The 19,803-nt window shown below is 45.4% G+C and overlaps 1 protein-coding gene and 2 long non-coding RNA genes across 4 annotated transcripts in view; all 3 read left to right on the forward strand.

The window, feature by feature from the left end:
• Nucleotides 1–19,803, forward strand: part of LOC118361563 (zinc finger E-box-binding homeobox 1-like) — a 73,711-nt gene that overhangs the window by 34,387 nt on the left and 19,521 nt on the right. The window contains exons 1-2 of one of the 2 annotated variants that reach the window (XM_035741587.2): nucleotides 9,202–10,026; nucleotides 10,147–10,302. In XM_035741587.2, coding sequence (XP_035597480.1) covers nucleotides 10,017–10,026; nucleotides 10,147–10,302 — 166 coding nt within the window. In that variant the 5' untranslated portion in view covers nucleotides 9,202–10,016. Of the gene's footprint in view, nucleotides 1–9,201; nucleotides 10,027–10,146; nucleotides 10,303–19,803 lie in introns of those variants that run through there. The other variant, XM_035741586.2, reaches the window with a different exon arrangement.
• LOC127912824 (uncharacterized) lies at nucleotides 12,948–14,172 on the forward strand. The gene is made up of 3 exons (XR_008083553.1): nucleotides 12,948–13,635; nucleotides 13,685–13,831; nucleotides 13,930–14,172. It is a non-coding gene; the product is annotated as an uncharacterized LOC127912824 (long non-coding RNA).
• LOC127912825 (uncharacterized) lies at nucleotides 15,315–16,189 on the forward strand. Its single transcript, XR_008083554.1, has 3 exons — nucleotides 15,315–15,703; nucleotides 15,852–15,947; nucleotides 16,094–16,189. It is a non-coding gene; the product is annotated as an uncharacterized LOC127912825 (long non-coding RNA).

Genomic DNA, 19,803 nt, shown 5'->3' on the forward strand with positions numbered 1-19,803 from the left:
AAACAGGCAGTATGTGTGTGAGTGTAAAGGTCTTGGCAGACAGGGGACATTACTGAGGAACGTGTCTGAGCTCTGAGCGGTGGGCTCGCCCAGCTAACCTCGCTCACACCAGTTCACCTTGCCTTATTTAGAGGAGTCCCGGAGAGTCGGTCGCGGACACTACTAGCTGAGAACAGAGACGGCGTCTGCGTGCCCCGTGGCTCATTTTAATGTGGCGAGAGTTAGGCCACGTGTTCTTCAGTGATTTCATGCGTTTAACCGTGAACACTTCCTCGAATCGTTTTCTCACGTCCTGTGACGTTATGTCTTTGGTCTCGTCACCAATACGACAGGGACTTGTCTATCGGCGAGCGGCCTCGGTTTCGTTAGCTGCTGCCTCTGTGGTATTGTGACAAGTCATTTATTTCCTGGAGTTATTGTGAAGCCGATCTGCTCCTCGGTCACATGGGCTCTACAGAACAATTACACCCATTAGCATCTGTGGCCTAGCTGTAGCGCCCTCCACGACTCTACCTGAAGGGAGACTGTGGGGAAGAGGATGTGACCTGTGGAGAGACTAATTAGCTTCGATGCTAAACCTGATTAGCGCCATCAAGATGACAAGAGCCTTTGTCTCCTCACTTCTCACGTGATGAATATGAAGGGCCCTCTCTCCCTCGGCAGTTCTTAGATTTGAATGATTAACTCCTTGATTTAAGGCCTTTTGGTGTCCGTGTTACTATCATGGCAACGTGGTGGTTATTCCTTCTAGGGCTAATATTAAACTTAGAACAGTGATTCAGACTTGTATGATTCTTACTGTGTTGTGTTGTGTAGTCATGGAAAGAGACCTGATGCAGGATATGACTACATCTCCACTGAGTCTGGGGCTCTGATATGGCTGGGAGAGCCTACTTGTGGTGAAGTGGGTGAATGGGTGAGTGTCAGGCTGGGAAGTAGTACCCTGAGAGCCTAGTGCCCTCTACAGCTGGTAGGAAGCTGTGCACTGTGTCATGGCTATACGAAGGTAGAGGCTGATCATGTATTATCCATGAATGGAACCAAACTAAGCATTTGTTTTAGTCTCCCTCGGCTCTTGTTGTGAACGTGAGAAAGACTGAAATCGAGGCTCGTGGTGGTGAATGTATTTTTACCAAGTGAAGTGAGAGGGTGCCTTTAAAAGCTAGATTTTGTTTTGTGACCCACACTGTGGAGATGACCTTCCTGGCTGGGCTTTAGGGGGAGTGTGTGGTATTGTTCTAAATAACAGGAACGTTGCCTCAGTCAAGTACAGGGTGTCTCACCTTGAGTCTGCATACTTGAGATTTTGAATGGCATGGCTTTGTTTTAGTTTGGTTCGTTTTTGTTGTTGTGGGTTCCGTGAGGAAAGCAAAGTACCTCACTCCGCAGCAGACTCTGTGACGGCGCTGGTCTATTCTTTAGAGGGGGATGCCTGTGGTTTTTTCACCGTCCGTTGGCTGCCTGGCTGCATAGCTGCGTGGCCTGTGTGAGATAAATTGTACCTAATTTTTGTACATAATTTTGTGTGTGTGTGTGTGTGCTTGTGTGTGCGTGGTGTACCTCAGCAGAGGACTGTGTATCCTAGCAGGTTAAATTTAGAGGTGCACAATCACGTCTACAGCAGGATGTAACCTCTCCAATCACACACTTAACACTGCTCAGCATCACACACACACACACATCATTCTGCCCCTGAACAGGCAGTTAACCCACTGTTCCTAGGCCGTCATTGAAAATAAGAATTTGTTCTAAGCGGACTTGCCTAGTTAAATAAAGGTACAAAACACACACGACGCACGCACGCACGCACGCACGCACGCACGCACGCACACACGCACACACGCACACACACACACACGCACACACACACGCACACACGCACACACAATGCTGTAACAAAGGGCTCTGAACGCAGCTCGGCTTAGTGTTCAGGATGAATGCAGAGGATTAGTATAGAGAGAGAGAGAGAGAGACACGCACACACCCTCAGATCTGTCTCTTTAAGGCCCGAACACTGCGGAGGTTTGGTTTGACATTCCAGGCGTAGTTCAGACACCAAAGTACAGTATGTGTAGCGCTGCAGGTTTCTGCACTCATCCAAACACTTTTCTTACACCGTATTTTACAATAGGAATCAAGTCCACTACTCCATTGGAGTATGTATTGACGCGTGTATTGTTATAAATCCCAGCTGGTTCCTCCCCAGACTGTCCCTTCCTAAAGTCCTCTCTACAGACTGGCCTCGGTGGGTAGGCCGACTGACCGTCCACCATAGAACATAACATAACGGATCAGAACGTGTACGTCTGTTGAAGTGATCCTTCCACGACGGGGGGTCGCAGGGGCTTGTGAGGGCGACAGCTAGAGCAGGGTGAGGTGATGCCCAAAGGATTGCCCCACCCCCGTTATTTACAGGCTTTTATTGACTCAGGGTTGGCAGGTGTCTCAACGGGGTATCTGAGTACCAGTGGGTATGATACAGTAGTTATGGGGCGTAGGCTGGGCAGGGCAGGGCTGGCATCGGCGTGCTTTAAATAGGCACTTCCTAGGGATTCTGGGAAGAAAGGCTTTATCCGAGTTTTTTCGGCGGCGTCCAAATGGCGCCCTATTGCGTTATAGTGGACTACTACAGGGCTCTGGTCAAAATAAGTGCACTATATAGAGAAAAGGTTACCACAAGAGACACGCAATTAACAAATGTTGGTCTGATACCTGACTGGTGGTCAGTACAGCAGAAAGGCGCGTGAACGTTGTAAAGGCGTTGTGTAACGGTTGGTGAGTGTAGTCTAGTCAGTCAGAGCTTTACCGACACCAACTTGTTAGGTCTCTTCAACTCCTGCGCTAAATACTTTGTGAGAAACACAGTTTCATGCATTGGGCTTTAGGTCAACTGAATTGAACCTAACTTAACCTAAAGTTAGCCAAGTCTCTGTGGATCGGATTTCCAGCTGGTTCTGTATTTGGAAGATACAGCGTAACGGTGACTGTAAAACTACTTTTCTTTGTGGTATTAAGTGAAAAGTGGTAGAGCCTCAGATGGGTCATGTTGTCCGTTATTTATTTTTTATTTTTATTTCACCTTTATTTAACCAGGTAGGCTAGTTGAGAACAAGTTCTCATTTGCAACTGCGACCTGGCCAAGATAAAGCATAGCAGTGTGAACAGACAACACAGAGTTACACATGGAGTAAACAATTAGCAAGTCAATAACACAGTAGAAAAAAATGGGCAGTCTATATACAATGTGTGCAAAAGGCATGAGGAGGTAGGCGAATAATACAATTTTGCAGATTAACACTGGAGTGGTAAATGTTCAGATGGGCATGTACAGGTAGAGATATTGGTGTGCAAAAGAGCAGAAAAGTAAATAAATAAAAACAGTATAAAAACAGTATGGGAATGAGGTAGGTGAAAAAGGGTGAGCTATTTACCTATAGACTATGTACAGCTGCAGCGATCGGTTAGCTGCTCGGATAGCTGATGTTTGAAGTTGGAGAGGGAGATAAAAGTCTCCAACTTCAGCATTTGCAATTCGCTCCAGTCACAGGCAGCAGAGTACTGGAACGAAAGGCGGCCAAATGAGGTGTTGGCTTTAGGGATGATCAGTGAGATACACCTGCTGGAGCGCGTGCTACGGATGGGTGTTGCCATCGTGACCAGTGAACTGAGATAAGGCGGAGCTTTACCTAGCATGGACTTGTAGATGACCTGAGCCAGTGGGTCTGGCGACGAATATGTAGTGAGGGCCAGCCGACTAGAGCATACAAGTCGCAGTGGTGGGTGGTATAAGGTGCTTTAGTGACAAAACGGATGGCACTGTGATAGACTGCATCCAGTTTGCTGAGTAGAGTGTTGGAAGCCATTTTGTAGATGACATCGCCGAAGTCGAGGATCGGTAGGATAGTCAGTTTTACTAGGGTAAGCTTGGCAGCGTGAGTGAAGGAGGCTTTGTTGCGGAATAGAAAGCCGACTCTGGATTTGATTTTTGATTGGAGATGTTTGATGTGAGTCTGGAAGGAGAGTTTGCAGTCTAGCCAGACACCTAGGTACTTATAGATGTCCACATATTCAAGGTTGGAACCATCCAGGGTGGTGATGCTAGTCGGGCATGCGGGTGCAGGCAGCGATCGGTTGAAAAGCATGCATTTGGTTTTACTCGCGTTTAAGAGCAGTTGGAGGCCATGGAAGGAGTGCTGTATGGCATTGAAGCTCGTTTGAGGTTGGATAGCACAGTGTCCAATGACGGGCCGAAAGTATATAGAATGGTGTCGTCTGCGTAGAGGTGGATCAGGGAATCGCCCGCAGCAAGAGCAACATCATTGATATATACAGAGAAAAGAGTCGGCCCGAGAATTGAACCCTGTGGCACCCCCATAGAGACTGCCAGAGGACCGGACAGCATGCCCTCTGATTTGACACACTGAACTCTGTCTGCAAAGTAATTGGTGAACCAGGCAAGGCAGTCATCCGAAAAACCGAGGCTGTTGAGTCTGCCGATAAGAATTTGGTGATTGACAGAGTCGAAAGCCTTGGCGAGGTCGATGAAGACGGCTGCACAGTACTGTCTTTTATCGATGGCGGTTATGATATCATTTAGTACCTTGAGTGTGGCTGAGGTGCACCCGTGACCGGCTCGGAAACCAGATTGCACAGCGGAGAAGGTACGGTGGGATTCGAGATGGTCAGTGACCTGTTTGTTGACTTGGCTTTCGAAGACCTTAGATAGGCAGGGCAGGATGGATATAGGTCTATAGCAGTTTGGGTCCAGGGTGTCTCCCTTTGAAGAGGGGGATGACTGCGGCAGCTTTCCAATCCTTGGGGATCTCAGACGATATGAAAGAGAGGTTGAACAGGCTGGTAATAGGGGTTGCGACAATGGCGGCAGATAGTTTCAGAAATAGCGGGTCCAGATTGTCAAGCCCAGCTGATTTGTACGGGTCCAGGTTTTGCAGCTCTTTCAGAACATCTGCTATCTGGATTTGGGTAAAGGAGAACCTGGAGAGGCTTGGGTGAGGAACTACGGGGGGGCGGAGCTGTTGGCCGAGGTTGGAGTAGCCAGGCGGAAGGCATGGCCAGCCGTTGAGAAGTGCTTATTGAAGTTTTCGATAATCATGGATTTATCGGTGGAGACCGTGTTTCCTAGCCTCAGTGCAGTGGGCAGCTGGGAGGAGGTGCTCTTGTTCTCCATGGACTTCACAGTGTCCCAGAACTTTTTGGAGTTGGAGCTACAGGATGCAAACTTCTGCCTGAAGAAGCTGGCCTTAGCTTTCCTGACTGACTGCGTGTATTGGTTCCTGACTTCCCTGAACAGTTGCATATCACGGGGCTATTCGATGCTATTGCAGTCCGCCACAGGATGTTTTTGTGCTGGTCGAGGGCAGTCAGGTCTGGAGTGAACCAAGGGCTGTATCTGTTCTTGGTTCTGCATTTTTTGAACGGAGCATGCTTATCTAAAATGGTGAGGAAGTTACTTTTAAAGAATGACCAGGCATCCTCAACTGACGGGATGAGGTCAATGTCCTTCCAGGATACACGGGCCAGGTCGATTAGAAAGGCCTGCTCACAGAAGTGTTTTAGGGAGCGTTTGACAGTGATGAGGGGTGGTCGTTTGACTGCGGCTCCGTGGCGGATACAGGCGATGAGGCAGTGATCGCTGAGATCCTGGTTGAAGACAGCGGAGGTATATTTGGAGGGCCAGTTGGTCAGGATGACGTCTATGAGGGTGCCCTTGTTTACAGAGTTAGGGTTGTACCTGGTGGGTTCCTTGATGATTTGAGTGAGATTGAGGGCATCTAGCTTAGATTGTAGGACTGCCGGGGTGTTAAGCATATCCCAGTTTAGGTCACCTAACAGAACAAACTCTGAAGCTAGATGGGGGCGATCAATTCACAAATGGTGTCCAGGGCGCAGCTGGGAGCTGACGGGGGTCGGTAGCAGGCGGCAACAGTGATAGACTTGTTTCTGGAGAGAGTAATTTTCAAAATTAGTAGTTCAAACTGTTTGGGTATGGACCTGGAAAGTATGACATTACTTTGCAGGCTATCTCTGCAGTAGACTGCGACTCCGCCCCCTTTGGCAGTTCTATCTTGACGGAAGATGTTATAGTTGGGTATGGAAATCTCTGAATTTTTGGTGGCCTTCCTGAGCCAGGATTCAGACACGGCAAGGACATCAGGGTTAGCAGAGTGTGCTAAAGCAGTGAGTAAAACAAACTTAGGGAGGAGGCTTCTGATGTTGACATGCATAAAACCAAGACTTTTTCGATCACAGAAGTCAACAAATGAGGGTACCTGGGGGCATGCAGGGCCTGGGTTTACCTCCACATCACCCGCGGAACAGAGAAGGAGTAGTATGAGGGTGCGGCTAAAGGCTATCAAAACTGGTCGCCTAGAGCGTTGGGGGCAGAGGATAAGAGGAGCAGGTTTCTGGGCATGGTAGAATATATTCAGGGCATAATGCGCAGACAGGGGTATGGTGGGGTGCGGGTACAGCGGGAGGTAAGCCCAGGCACTGGGTGATGATGAGAGAGGTTGTATCTCTGGACATGCTGGTTGTAATGGGTGAGGTCACCGCATGTGTGGGGGTGGGACAAAGGAGGTAACAGGGGTATGCAGAGTGGATCTAGGGGCTCCATTGTGAACTAAAACAATGATAACTAACCTGAACAACAGTATACAAGGCATATTGACATTTGGGAGAGACATACAGCGAGGCATACAGTAATCACAGGTGTTGAATTGGGAAAGCTAGCTAAAAACAGTAGGCGAGGCTAATCAGCTAGCACAACAAACAGCAGGTAAAATGGCGTTGACTAGGCAACTGGGCCGACAGATAAACAAACAAGCAGAATGGGGTACCGTGATTAATGGACAGTCCAGCGTGCGTCAGCTATGTAGCCAAGAGATCAGAGATCAGTTAGCATGCTAGTGCTAATGAACACAACTGTCTAAGCGTTCGGCAGATCAGGTGTCCGCGGAGAGGAGGGAGAGGGACTTCTGCTGTCTATTTGTTTTCCCTTGGTGTTACCTACCTACTGCTGTTAGAAACGTGCTCTAGGCTAGTATCACTGACCATTTGGCTCAGAGGAATTCACTTCCTGTTTAGCTGATGGTCAGTGTCTGCCTATCCCCATATAAGTATATGTTCCATCTTTTTACTCTGTCACTTTTGAGGTGAAACTAACAAACATGGCTGCTGTGTCTTAGTGGGGATTTCTCTCTTTTCTCACTACCAGCAACATCAAACTACTTTGTTTTGTGTTGACTTTCGGTCTGTCATTTGTCTGAGAAAACTCGATCCGTTCTCAGTGCTGCTCCTGTGTTTTTACTGCTGACTTTAGCGCCTGCACCTCCGTGACTATGGCCCTAAACAGCCTCTTGGGGCTTTAAATGAGTGCCTTTTGTTTGAGATTGAAGAGTCACTCAGCGCTTCTGCTACTCCAGCCAGAGGGTCTATACATCACCTGACTAAGCCTGACAGGATGGGGAGAGGGAGAGAGGGAGGAAGGGGGGAGAGAGAGAGAGAGAGAGAGAGAGAGAGAGAGAGAGAGAGAGAGAGAGAGAGAGAGAGAGAGAGAGAGAGAGAGAGAGAGAGGAGAGAGAGAGAGAGAGAGAGAGAGAGAGAGAGAGAGAGAGAGAGAGAGAGAGAGAGAGATTGGGGAGGGAGAGAGAGAGATGGGGAGGAAGGGAGAGAGAGAGGGATCGGGGAGAGAGAGAGAGAGAGAGATGGGGGAGGTAGAGAGAGCATTTGGCCAGTAACCGAAAGGTCGCTGGTTCTAATCCCCGAGCCGGCAAGGTGGAAAAACCTGCCGTTCTGCCCTTGAGCAAGGGAGTTAACCCGCAACAACAGCTGCTCCCCGGGTGCCGATGACATGGACGTCGATTAAGGCAGCCCTCCGCACCTCTCTGATTCGGTTGGGTTGAATGCATTCCGTTTTACAACTGACTAGGTAATCCACCTTCTCTTTCCCTAGCTGTGGAATTCTGCAGATGCAGAGCCGTGTTGAACCTGGTCCATATATCAGCCCCCTCCTCTCTTCCTGAGCTGTGTGTGTCCCTATGGGGAGTTTCTGAGAATATCAACCAGGTGTACTCTATTCATAAACCTAACCTCCCCGTGATTCTCAGTCAGCTCTGCAGACTTATTCTTGTAGATTCTAACAGAAGATCATTCCCCAGCCACAGGTTGCCGCGTCTCACAAAAACATAATTCCCCACCACTATGCCCTAGAGAGAAAGAGATGGGGGGGGATCAGAGATACGGACGGACGAACAGAGATACGGACGGGCGGACAGAGATACGGACGGGCGGACAGAGATACGGACGGACGGACAGAGATACGGACGGACGGACAGAGATACGGACGGACAAACAGAGATACGGACGGACAAACAGAGATACGGACAGAGATACAGACGGACGGACAGAGATACAGACGGGCGGAGACAGATACGGACGGAGAGAGATACGGACAGAGAGAGATACGGACAGAGAGAGATACGGACAGAGAGAGATACGGACAGAGAGAGATACGGACAGAGAGAGATACGGACAGAGAGAGATACGGACAGAGAGAGATACGGACAGAGAGAGATACGGACAGAGAGAGATACGGACGGAGAGAGATACGAACAGAGAGAGATACGGACAGAGAGAGATACGGACAGAGAGCGATACGAACAGAGAATGTGGTCTGGGGAGGTAGTGTGTGGTTTTGTGCAGTGTGTGTGTGATGTGGGTGCAGGTGTGTGACCTGCGTTTCAGCTCTGCAGCTTGAGCCCATTGCTGACTGGGCGCCTCTCAGAGGAGAATTGATTTGTCTTGAGAGAGGCACAGTATTGTGAGCTGGGGAACAAATGGATGGAGAGGGGGAGCGAGAGAGAGAGAGACAGTCCCCACAGGTGGAATAGAGAGAGAGAGAGAGATGGAGAAACAGGTTAAAATGATGAGAGGCCGTATGAAGTGTAATTAGTCCCAGGTCCCAAGCTCAATAATACACAGATGCAAATACACATGCAAGCACACACACATCTGCTGCCGAGTGGCAGCATAATTTAATAATCACCTCTGTAGGCTGAGACTCTCCTAGCGCTCCAACCCTGTAGCACTAGAGGGTCACACACACACACACACACACACACACACACACACACACACACACACACACACACACCTCTGACAGTAATGATGGAGCGGGAAAGATGTAGACATGGACGGGGGAGGGGAGAGTTCAAGGTTTACTATGGAGGCAGGCTTGGAACAGGTTACGTTAACTATAGGCTATCGGCTAGTAGGAAGCACATGAGGCCCCATATATGAACGTTCCCCTTTACGTTTACATCCCTCTTACGGGCCTGAACAAGGACTTCATTACACATTTCCAACCCATACATGTCACATTCATAAACAGTACATGTTCTCCTGCTGTATAATGTCAGCATGCTAGGCTAGGCTAGCACGTCCCTTAGCATCCACAGGTAATTCGACTTGTCAGGCCTGCTACGAGGCAGACACATTTCCCATACCTCTGTGTGAACTAACGCTGGAATGGAATGGAGGTCACTGGCTGTGTGGCACCTCCAGGAGAAAAAGACTGAATCTCGAGAGGCGGTTTGAGAAGAGCCGTTCTGTTTCTTTGTGTCGAGAAGACATCATTTAGGTGTCCTCTGTTTCCTTGCTTGATTGTAACGAAGTGCTTTGGCGTTCGCCGTTGTATGATTTATTGGCCTGTTTTCTGATCAAATGTTTCTAAACTGCTGGCATGATTGACTATATTCCAAGATTGGAGACCGTTCTGCCATCTAATACGGCACCTTCCATCGTCCTTGTCTAAAATCGCGCCTCACTTCTTGTCACATGGAATGACGCTGGAGAGACGGAGCAGGTACGGGGAGTCAAACAACAGGAACAACAGGAACAGCGTCGGCAAACGAGTAACACAAAAAAACAATTAATGCAGCTGTAGGGAACAGAGGAAGGAACGGACAAATATAAGGGAGTAAATAAACAGGTGATGAATGAGTCCAGGTGAGTCCAATATCGCTGATGCGTGTGACGAGGGAAGGCCGGTGGGGGGGGCAGACTTGACACTTCTATCATGGTAATCGTTGATAGGCAGTGAGATGACCCCCCCCTCTCTCTCTGCAGTAACCAACTACAGTAATGTGGTGAAGACCCCTGGCTCAGACTCAGATGATGAGGACAAGCTTCACATCGTGGAGGAGGACGGGAGTCTGGCAGACGGGGCAGACTGTGACAGTAATGTGCCCAGTGAAGATCACAACGGAGACCGCTCAGATGAAGGTTAGTTGATGCAGGTCGCACACACATACAAGCACAAGCGCACGCCCACACCCACACACACAAAGATCTCTCTCTCTCTGTCTCCCTCTCCGTGCCTGTTTCTCTGTGTGCAACATTTGGTGACTGTCTGCTGTTCTAATGCAAGTCTTTGAAAACGTATTCTTCCTTGCACTGAACTCAGTAAAGATGGCGTCAGTTAAGAATACACTGTCACAGAAAACTGTCATTTGCACAGTAATTTTACGAATGATCCACAGAAAAAAAAACTCTGAAACGTTTAACTGCACCGTACTGTAAATGATGGTGCATTGTGGGAAAATTGCTGTATTTTGAATGGTACTGTAATTTCATCCCAGCCTTGGAATAGGTTATGTTAACTGAAAACAGTGCCGTACCGTATCATTGGAGAGCCAAAAACCTTTGGAGCACGAGTGGGTGCATGGTATTGTTGTTTCTGGCTCATTAACGTATTTTGAGGTGTGCCTTAGTCTGTTAGTGAGAAGGCTGTACCATTTTAACTCCTAGTGTTCCATCAATTTAAAAAGGAAAGGGGACAGATTAGAGTGGCAGCAAGTCTTAAACCTGCAATATGTAACTTTTTGGGTGACCCGACCAAATTAGCATAGAAATGTGAGTTATAGATCTGTCATTCTCATTGAAAGCAAGTCTAAGAAGCGGTAGATCTGTTCTATGTGCGCTACTTTTATGCTTCCCGTTCTTAAGTTTCATTCTTGCGTCTTTTACTTTCAGTTTCGTACACCGGCTTCAAATAGCTGAAAATACAATATTTTTGGTTATTGAAAAGATATTTCAAATCAAATTGTATTGGTCACATACACATGGTCAGCAGATGTTATTGCGAGTGTAGTGAAATGCTTCAAGGAGTTTAGATGGTACAATAATTTTCTACACATTTAGGCAAACTATCACAGTTTTAGCAACTAGGAAATGGAAGAGCGATTTCTGCATATTGCACCTTTAAATGTTTGAACATCCTTTTTGGTCTGTTTTGTCACTGCCAGTTTGGAAGCCTTTTTTAAGGCTTAAGTGCAAGTGATATAAGACACAAATATGAATTCATATGCTGCAATGTGTAAACACTTTATCAAGTAGCCAACCTGCTTGCACCAATCCCTTGTAATTACAGTAAAATACTGTGAAATACAAACCCCCTCCCCTCACTCATTCATTCATTAATATTTTAATTCAAATTACGGTAGCATTTACTTTTTCTTTTACAATATAACACAGTAAATTTTTACGGTATTGTAAAATACTTTGATACCGTATTTACAGTGCCTTCAGCCTTCAGAAAGTATTCATACCCCTAAACGTATTCCACATTTTGTTGTGTTACAGCCTGAATTCAAAATGGATACCCCATAATGACAAAGTGAAAACATGTTTTTAGAAATGTAAGCAAATTTATTGAAAATGAAATACAGAATATCTCATTTACATACATATACACACATGTTAGAATCACATTTGGCAGTTTTTACAGCTGTCAGTCTTTCTGGGCAAGTCTTTTAAGAGCTTTGCACACCTGGATTGTACAATATTTACACATTATTCTTAAAAACATTATTCAAGCTCTGTCAAGTTGGTTGTTGATGATTGCTAGACATCCATTTTCAAGTCTTGCCATAGATTTTCAAGCCGATTTAAGTTAAAAACTGTAACTAGGCCACTCAGGAAAATTCAATGTTGTCTTGGTAAGCAACTGCAGTGTATATGTAGCCTTGTGTTTTAGGTTATTGTCCTGCGGAAAGGTGAATTTGTCTCCCAATGTCTAGGATTTTGCCTGTGCTTAGCTCTATTCCGTTTCCTTTTATGCTAATAAAAATCCCTAGTACCTTGTCGATGACAAGCATACCCATAGCACCACCATGCTTGAAAATATATGAAGGGTGGTACTCAGTGATGTTGTGTTAGATTTGCCACAAGCATAACGCTTTGTATTCAGGACATAAAGTTCATTTCTTTGTTATGTTTTTGCTGTATTACTTTAGTGCTTTATTGCGAACAGGAAGCATGTTTTGGAATATTTTTATTCTGTACAGGCTTCCTTCAATTCACTCTGTCATTTAGGTTAGTATTGTGGAGTAACTACAATGTTGTTGATCCAGCCTCAGTGTTCTCCTATCACAGCCATTCAATTCTGTAACTGTTTTAAAGTCACCATTGGCTTCATGGCGAAATCCCTGAGCAGTTTTCTTCCTCTCCTGCAACTGTTATGAAGGACACCTGTATCTTTGCAGTGACTGGGTGTATTGACAACACCATCCAAAGTGTAATTAAACACTCTAAAAGTCTTAATGATGGGGGAGTGTGTATTCAACAAATACATAAAACTATTATTTGATAAAATATTGAATGTGGCCTTCACTGTTATAGATCATCAAAATACATTGAATCACACATTCATAAAGGACCAAAAGAACTATAAAAAAAAAAATGAATCAATCATAAAGGAATAAGGTTTTTAAGTGTCTGTCCAATATCTAGGAGATGTGCGAAAGCTCAGGAATTATTTGAGTATTTTTGGACACGTATTTAACCCCTTATTTTTGTTGGCACAAAACGACCTCCATATTTCCATTCATTTGTATGGGTTACCTTCAGACGTGTGGAGTGGAGAGAGAAGGTAGGCATTTGTATGGGTTACCTTCAGACGTGTGGAGTGGAGAGAGACGGTAGGCATTTGTATGGGTTACCTTCAGACGTGTGGAGTGGAGAGAGAAGGTAGGCATTTGTATGGGTTACCTTCAGACGTGTGGAGTGGAGAGAGACGGTAGGCATTTGTATGGGTTACCTTCAGACGTGTGGAGTGGAGAGAGACGGTAGGCATTTGTATGGGTTACCTTCAGACGTGTGGAGTGGAGAGAGAAGGTAGGCATTTGTATGGGTTACCTTCAGACGTGTGGAGTGGAGAGAGACGGTAGGCATTTGTATGGGTTACCTTCAGACGTGTGGAGTGGAGAGAGAAGGTAGGCATTTGTATGGGTTACCTTCAGACGTGTGGAGTGGAGAGAGAAGGTAGGCATTTGTATGGGTTACCTTCAGACGTGTGGAGTGGAGAGAGAAGGTAGGCATTTGTATGGGTTACCTTCAGACGTGTGGAGTGGAGAGAGAAGGTAGGCATTTGTATGGGTTACCTTCAGACGTGTGGAGTGGAGAGAGAAGGTAGGCATTTGTATGGGTTACCTTCAGACGTGTGGAGTGGAGAGAGAAGGTAGGCATTTGTATGGGTTACCTTCAGACGTGTGGAGTGGAGAGAGAAGGTAGGCATTTGTATGGGTTACCTTCAGACGTGTGGAGTGGAGAGAGAAGGTAGGCATTTGTATGGGTTATCTTCAGACGTGTGGAGTGGAGAGAGAAGGTAGGCATTTGTATGGGTTACCTTCAGACGTGTGGAGTGGAGAGAGAAGGTAGGCATTTGTATGGGTTACCTTCAGACGTGTGGAGTGGAGAGAGAAGGTAGGCATTTGTATGGGTTACCTTCAGACGTGTGGAGTGGAGAGAGAAGGTAGGCATTTGTATGGGTTACCTTCAGACGTGTGGAGTAGAGAGAGAAGGTAGGCATTTGTATGGGTTACCTTCAGACGTGTGGAGTAGAGAGAGAAGGTAGGCATTTGTATGGGTTACCTTCAGACGTGTGGAGTGGAGAGAGAAGGTAGGCATTTGTATGGGTTACCTTCAGACGTGTGGAGTGGAGAGAGAAGGTAGGCATCCAAAAATCATGTTAATCCCTATTATTGCACACAGAGTGAGTCCATGCAACTTATTATGTGACTTGTTCAGCACATTTCTATTCCAGACTGTATTTTGGCTTGCCATAACAAAGGGGGGGGGGGGGTTGAATACTTATTGGCTCAAGATATTTCAGCTTTTCATTTTTTTAAATGAATTTGAACGCCATTCTTTTGAACATAGTTCCACTTTGACATTATGGGGTGTTTTGTGTAGGCCAGTGACACAACATCTCAATTGAATCCGTTTTAAATTCAAAATGTGGAAAGAGTCAAGGGGTGTGAATACTTTCTGAAGGCACTGGATGTTACATTTGGTGTACTGTACGCCACTGAGCCTCCTCTGTCTCTGTCGAAATCATGGCAACCCCTTTACAGTGAACGTAATGCCTTGACCGGGCTCTGCCTGCGCGGCACTGTGAGATAGTGAAAGACAATGGGTACGACAGGCTGCGGGGTTAACACTTAAGACAGGAAGCCTGGTATTTAAGCAGGACAATGCCACCAGGGCAGAGTCCTTCAACTTACTAAAATAGACCAGTGGCAAAAGGCCACGTTGAGAACTGCATGTTGCTAGTGGGCGTTAGAGGGCTGTAGCGGCTCTGTGACTGACCTGAGCACACACGCGCACAATCCCACATACAGACACACACCTACACACATGCACCGACACACTTATACGCACTCCGCTACTCTTGCAAGTGACATCACTGTGGGGAGGGTCTGATGTCAGGTCCCAGAGCACAGCAATGTGAGGTGTTAAAGGATGTTAAACATTTCAACAGCTGCCCCAAGGCCATCTCGCAGGGAGCATTAGCTCATGGTGTGTGTGTGTGTGTGTGTGTGTGTGTGTGTGTGTGTGTGTGTGTGTGTGTGTGTGTGTGTGTGTGTGTGTGTGTGTGTGTGTGTGTGTGTGTGTGTGTGTGTGTGTGTGTGTGTGTGTGTGTGTGTGTGGTTCTAGGGCCTGTGCCAAGTGTGTAGTGTATATGTAATGTAACAGGTTTATTTAATGGTACATGTCGTTTACAGGGCTATTTAGTTTGGATTGTTGCTTATATGACACTGGTTCAGTTGGCTCGGTGTGTTAGCCAGTGGAATACGTGGGAGGGCCTGATGTTGTGACAGAGTTGTGTTTATATGATTATGTAAACATACTTATAGAACAGTGTGTTCTTCGCAGGGTGACGTTTATTGTCATGGGTCTTGCCCTGGAGGCAGAACTCATCTGTTTCCGCTAGATGGGCCTGGTGCAAAGTCAAAATTGTCTATATCGTACAAATTCATGAAAACAAACATTTCATTTTTGGTCTTCATTTAGGATTAGGCATTATGGTTACTAGTGTGGTTAGGCTAGGATTAAGGTTAGGGTTAGGCATTATGGTTACTAGTGTGGTTAGGCTAGGGTTAAGGTTAGGGTTAGGCATTATGGTTACTAGTGTGGTTAGGCTAGGATTAAGGTTAGGGTTAGGCATTATGGTTACTAGTGTGGTTAGGCTAGGATTAAGGTTAGGGTTAGGCATTATGGTTACTAGTGTGGTTAGGCTAGGATTAAGGTTAGGGTTAGGCATTATGGTTACTAGTGTGGTTAGGCTAGGATTAAGGTTAGGGTTAGGCATTATGGTTACTAGTGTGGTTAGGCTAGGATTAAGGTTAGGGTTAGGCATTATGGTTACCAGTGTGGATAAGGCAAGGATTAAGGTTAGGTTAGGCATTATGGTTACCAGTGTGGATAAGGCAAAAGGATTAAGGTTAGGGTTAGGCATTATGGTTACCAGTGTGGATAAGGCAAGGATTAAGGTTAGGGTTAGGCATTATGGTTACTAGTGTGGTTAGGCTAGGATTAAGGTTAGGGTTAGGCATTATGGTTACTAGTGTGGTTAGGCTAGGATTAAGGTTAGGGTTAGGAATTATGGTTACCAGTGTGGATAAGGCAAGGATTAAGGTTAGGGTTAGGCATTATGGTTACTAGTGTGGTTAGGCTAGGATTAAGGTTAGGGTTAGGCATTATGGTTACCAGTGTGGATAAGGCTAGGATTAAGGTTAGGGTTAGGCATTATGGTTACTAGTGTGGTTAGGCTAGGATTAAGGTTAGGGTTAGGCATTATGGTTACTAGTGTGGTTAGGCTAGGATTAAGGTTAGGCATTATGGTTACCAGTGTGGATAAGGCAAGGATTAAGGTTAGGGTTTTTGTATTACTTTGTGGCTGTACCAGCGAGTGACCACTCTGCAGAGCTGCCTCCAGTACATGAGTCAATGCCAACCTGCACGTTCTTCATTATATTTGGTTGGAAAGATGAGTTTGGTCATCAGTTTAGCTCTCAATACAAAACAGATTTGTGTATTATTTTATGTGGACTGCCTGTGATGCAAACAGTTTTGACGGTCTCAACAGCTCTCTCAGACCTGACTGACCTACTCCCCAGACATATCACTCTCATCAACATAATCCATATCCACCCCTCTCCATCTGCTCGCTCCCTCTTAAAGGGAAAGTTTGGGAAGAATAATGTCATTGGTTTTGGCCAGGTCATGAGAACATTAAACACTTCAAAAGCATGAGTTATGCTGAAACGGCCTAAACCCAAGAGAGCTGGCTTCTGGCCAGGTCCATGCCTGATCAGGCACCCCCCCCCCTTATCTCTCTCTTTCTCTCCCTCTTAATTATCGCTCCCTCCCTCCCTCTTTCTCTCCTCTCCCACCTCTCTCTCTCTCTCTCTCTCTATCTCTCCTATGTCTCTCTTCTCTCCCTTCTCTTTCCTCTCCCTCCTCTCACTTTCTCAATTACAATTCCATTCAATTCAAATGACTTTATTGGCATGGGAAATATATGTTACATTGCCAAAGCAAGTGAAATAGAAAATAAACAAAAGTGAAATAAACAATATAAAATTAACAGTAAACATTACAGCTCAGTTTCCACCTCATTTTGTGGGCAGTGTGCACATAGTCTGTCTTCTCTTGAGAGCCAGGTCTGCCTACGGCGGCCTCTCTCAATAGCAAGGCTATGCTCACTGAGTCTGTACATAGTCAAAGCTTTCCTTCATTTTGGGTCAGTCACAGTGGTCAGGTATTCTGCCGTTGTGTACTGTCTGTTTAGGGCCAAATAGAATTCGAGTTTGCTCTGTTTTTTTGTAGATTCCTTCCAATGTGTCAAGTAATTATCTTTTTGTTTTCTCATGATATGTTTGGGTCTAATTGTGTTGCTGTCCTAGTGCTCTGTTTGTGTTTGTAAACAAAGCCCCAGGACCAGCTTGCTTAGGCGACTCTTCTCCAGGTTCATCTCCCTGTGGGTGATGGCTTTGTTATGGAAGGTTTGGGAATCACTTCCTTTCAGGTGGTTGTAGATTTTAACAGCTATTTTCTGGATTTTGATAATTAGCGGGTATCGGTCTAATTCTGCTCTACGTGCATTATTTGTTGTTTTACGTTGTACACGGAGGAATTCTGCAGAATTCTGTATGCAGAGTCTCAATTTGGTGTTTGTCCTAGTTTGTTAATTTATGGTTGGCCAGCGGACCACAGACTTCACAACCATGAAGGGCAATGGGTTCTATAACTGATTCAAGTATTTTTTGCCAGATCCTAATTGGTTTGTCAAATTTAATGTTCCTTTTTATGGCGTAGAAGGCCCATCTTGCATTGTCTCTCAGATCGTTGACAGCTTTGTGGAAGTTACCTGTGGTGCTGATGTTTAGGCCAAGGTATAGTTTTGTGTGTTCTAGGGAACCGTGTCTAGATGGAATTTGTATTTGTGGTCCTGGCAACTGGACATTTTTTGGAACACAGTTATTTGTGTCTTACTGAGATTTTTTGACAGTGCCCAGGTATGACAGAATCTGTTCAGAGGATCTAGGTGCTGCTGTAGGCCCCCCTTGGTTGGGGACAGAAGCACCAGATCATCAGCAAACAGTAGACATTTTACTTCAGATTCTAGAAGAGTGAGGCTGGGTGCTGCAGACTGTTCTAGTGCCCTCATGCCAATTCATGTATATATTTGTTACAGTTGAAGTCATTAAAACTTGTTTTTCAACCACTCCACAAATCTCTTGTTTAACAAACTATAGTTTTGGCAAGTCAGTTAGGACATCTTCTTTGTGCATGACACAAGTAATTTTTCCAACAGTTGTTTACAGACAGAATATTTCACTTATAATTCACTGTATCACAATTCCAGTGGGTCAGAAGTTTACATACACTAAATTGACTGTGCCTTTAAACAGCTTGGAAAATTCCAGAAAATTATGTAATGGCTTTAGAAGCTCCAATTGAGTCAATTGGAGGTGTACTTGTAAATATATTTCAAGGCCTATTTTCAAACTCATTGCCTTTTTGCTTGACATCATGGGAAAATCAAAAGAAATCAGCTAAGACCTCAGAAGAAAATGTAGATCTCCACAAGTCTGGTTCATCATTGGGAGCAATTTCCAAACGCCTGAAGGTACCACGCTCATCTGTACAAACAATAGTACGCAAGTATAAACATCATGGGACCACGCAGTCATCATACCACTCAGGAAGGAGACGCTTTCTGTCTGAGATTAACGTACTTTGGTGCGAAAAGTGAAAATCAATCCCAGAACAACAGCAAAGGACCTTGTGAAGATTCTAGAGGAAACAGGTACAAAAATATCTATATTCACAGTAAAACTAGTCCTATATCGACATAACCTGAAAGGCCTCTCAGCAAGGCAGAAGCCACCGCTCCAAAACCCCCATAAAAAAGCCAGACTACGGTTTGCAACTGCACATGAGGACAAAGATGGAGAAATGTCCTCTGGTCTGATGAAACAAAAGTGGAACTGTTTGGCCATAATGACCATCATTATGTTTGGAGGAAAAAGAGGGAGGCTTGCAAGCCGAAGAACACCATCCCAACCATGACGGGGGTGGCAGCATCATGTTGTGGGGGTGCTTTGCTGCATGAGGGAATGGTGCACTTCATGAAATAGATGGCATCATGAGGTAGGAACATTATGTGGATATATTGATGCAACATCTCAAGACATCAGTCAGGAAGTGAAAGCTTGTTTGCAAATGGGTCTTCCAAATGGACAATGACCCCAAGCATACTTCCAAATGGACAATGACCCCAAGCATACTTGCAAAGTTGTGGCAAAATGGCTTAAGTACAACAAAGTCAATGTATTGCAGTGGCCATCACAAAGCCCTGACCTCAATCCTATAGATAATTTGTTGGCAGAACTGAAAAAGTGTGTACGAGAAAGGAGGCCTACAAACCTGACTCAGTTACACCAGCTCTGTCAGGAGGAATGGGCCACAATTCACCCAACTTATTGTGGGAAGCTTGTGGAAGGCTAACAGAAATGTTTGACCCAAGTTAACCAATTTAAAGGCAATGCTACCAATTACTAATTTAGTGTATGTAAACTTTTGAGCCACTGGGAATGTGATGAAAGTAATAACAGCTGAAATAAATCACTCTCTCTACTATTATTCTGACATTTCACATTCTTAAAATAAAGTGGTGATCCTAACTGACCTAAGAGAGGGAATCCTTACTAGGATTAAATGTCAGGAATTGTGAGAAACTGAGTTTAAATGTACTTGGCTAAGGTGTATGTAAACTTCCGACTTCAACTGTATATATATATATTTATTTACCTTTATTTAACTAGGCAAGTCAGTTAAGAACAAATTCTTATTTAAAATGTCAGCCTAGGAACAGTGGATTAACTACCTTAACTGCCTTGTTCAGGGGCAGAACGACAGATTTTTACCTTGTCAGCT

The sequence above is a fragment of the Oncorhynchus keta genome, chromosome 28, assembly GCF_023373465.1.
Source record: "Oncorhynchus keta strain PuntledgeMale-10-30-2019 chromosome 28, Oket_V2, whole genome shotgun sequence".
Taxonomy (NCBI): domain Eukaryota; kingdom Metazoa; phylum Chordata; class Actinopteri; order Salmoniformes; family Salmonidae; genus Oncorhynchus; species Oncorhynchus keta.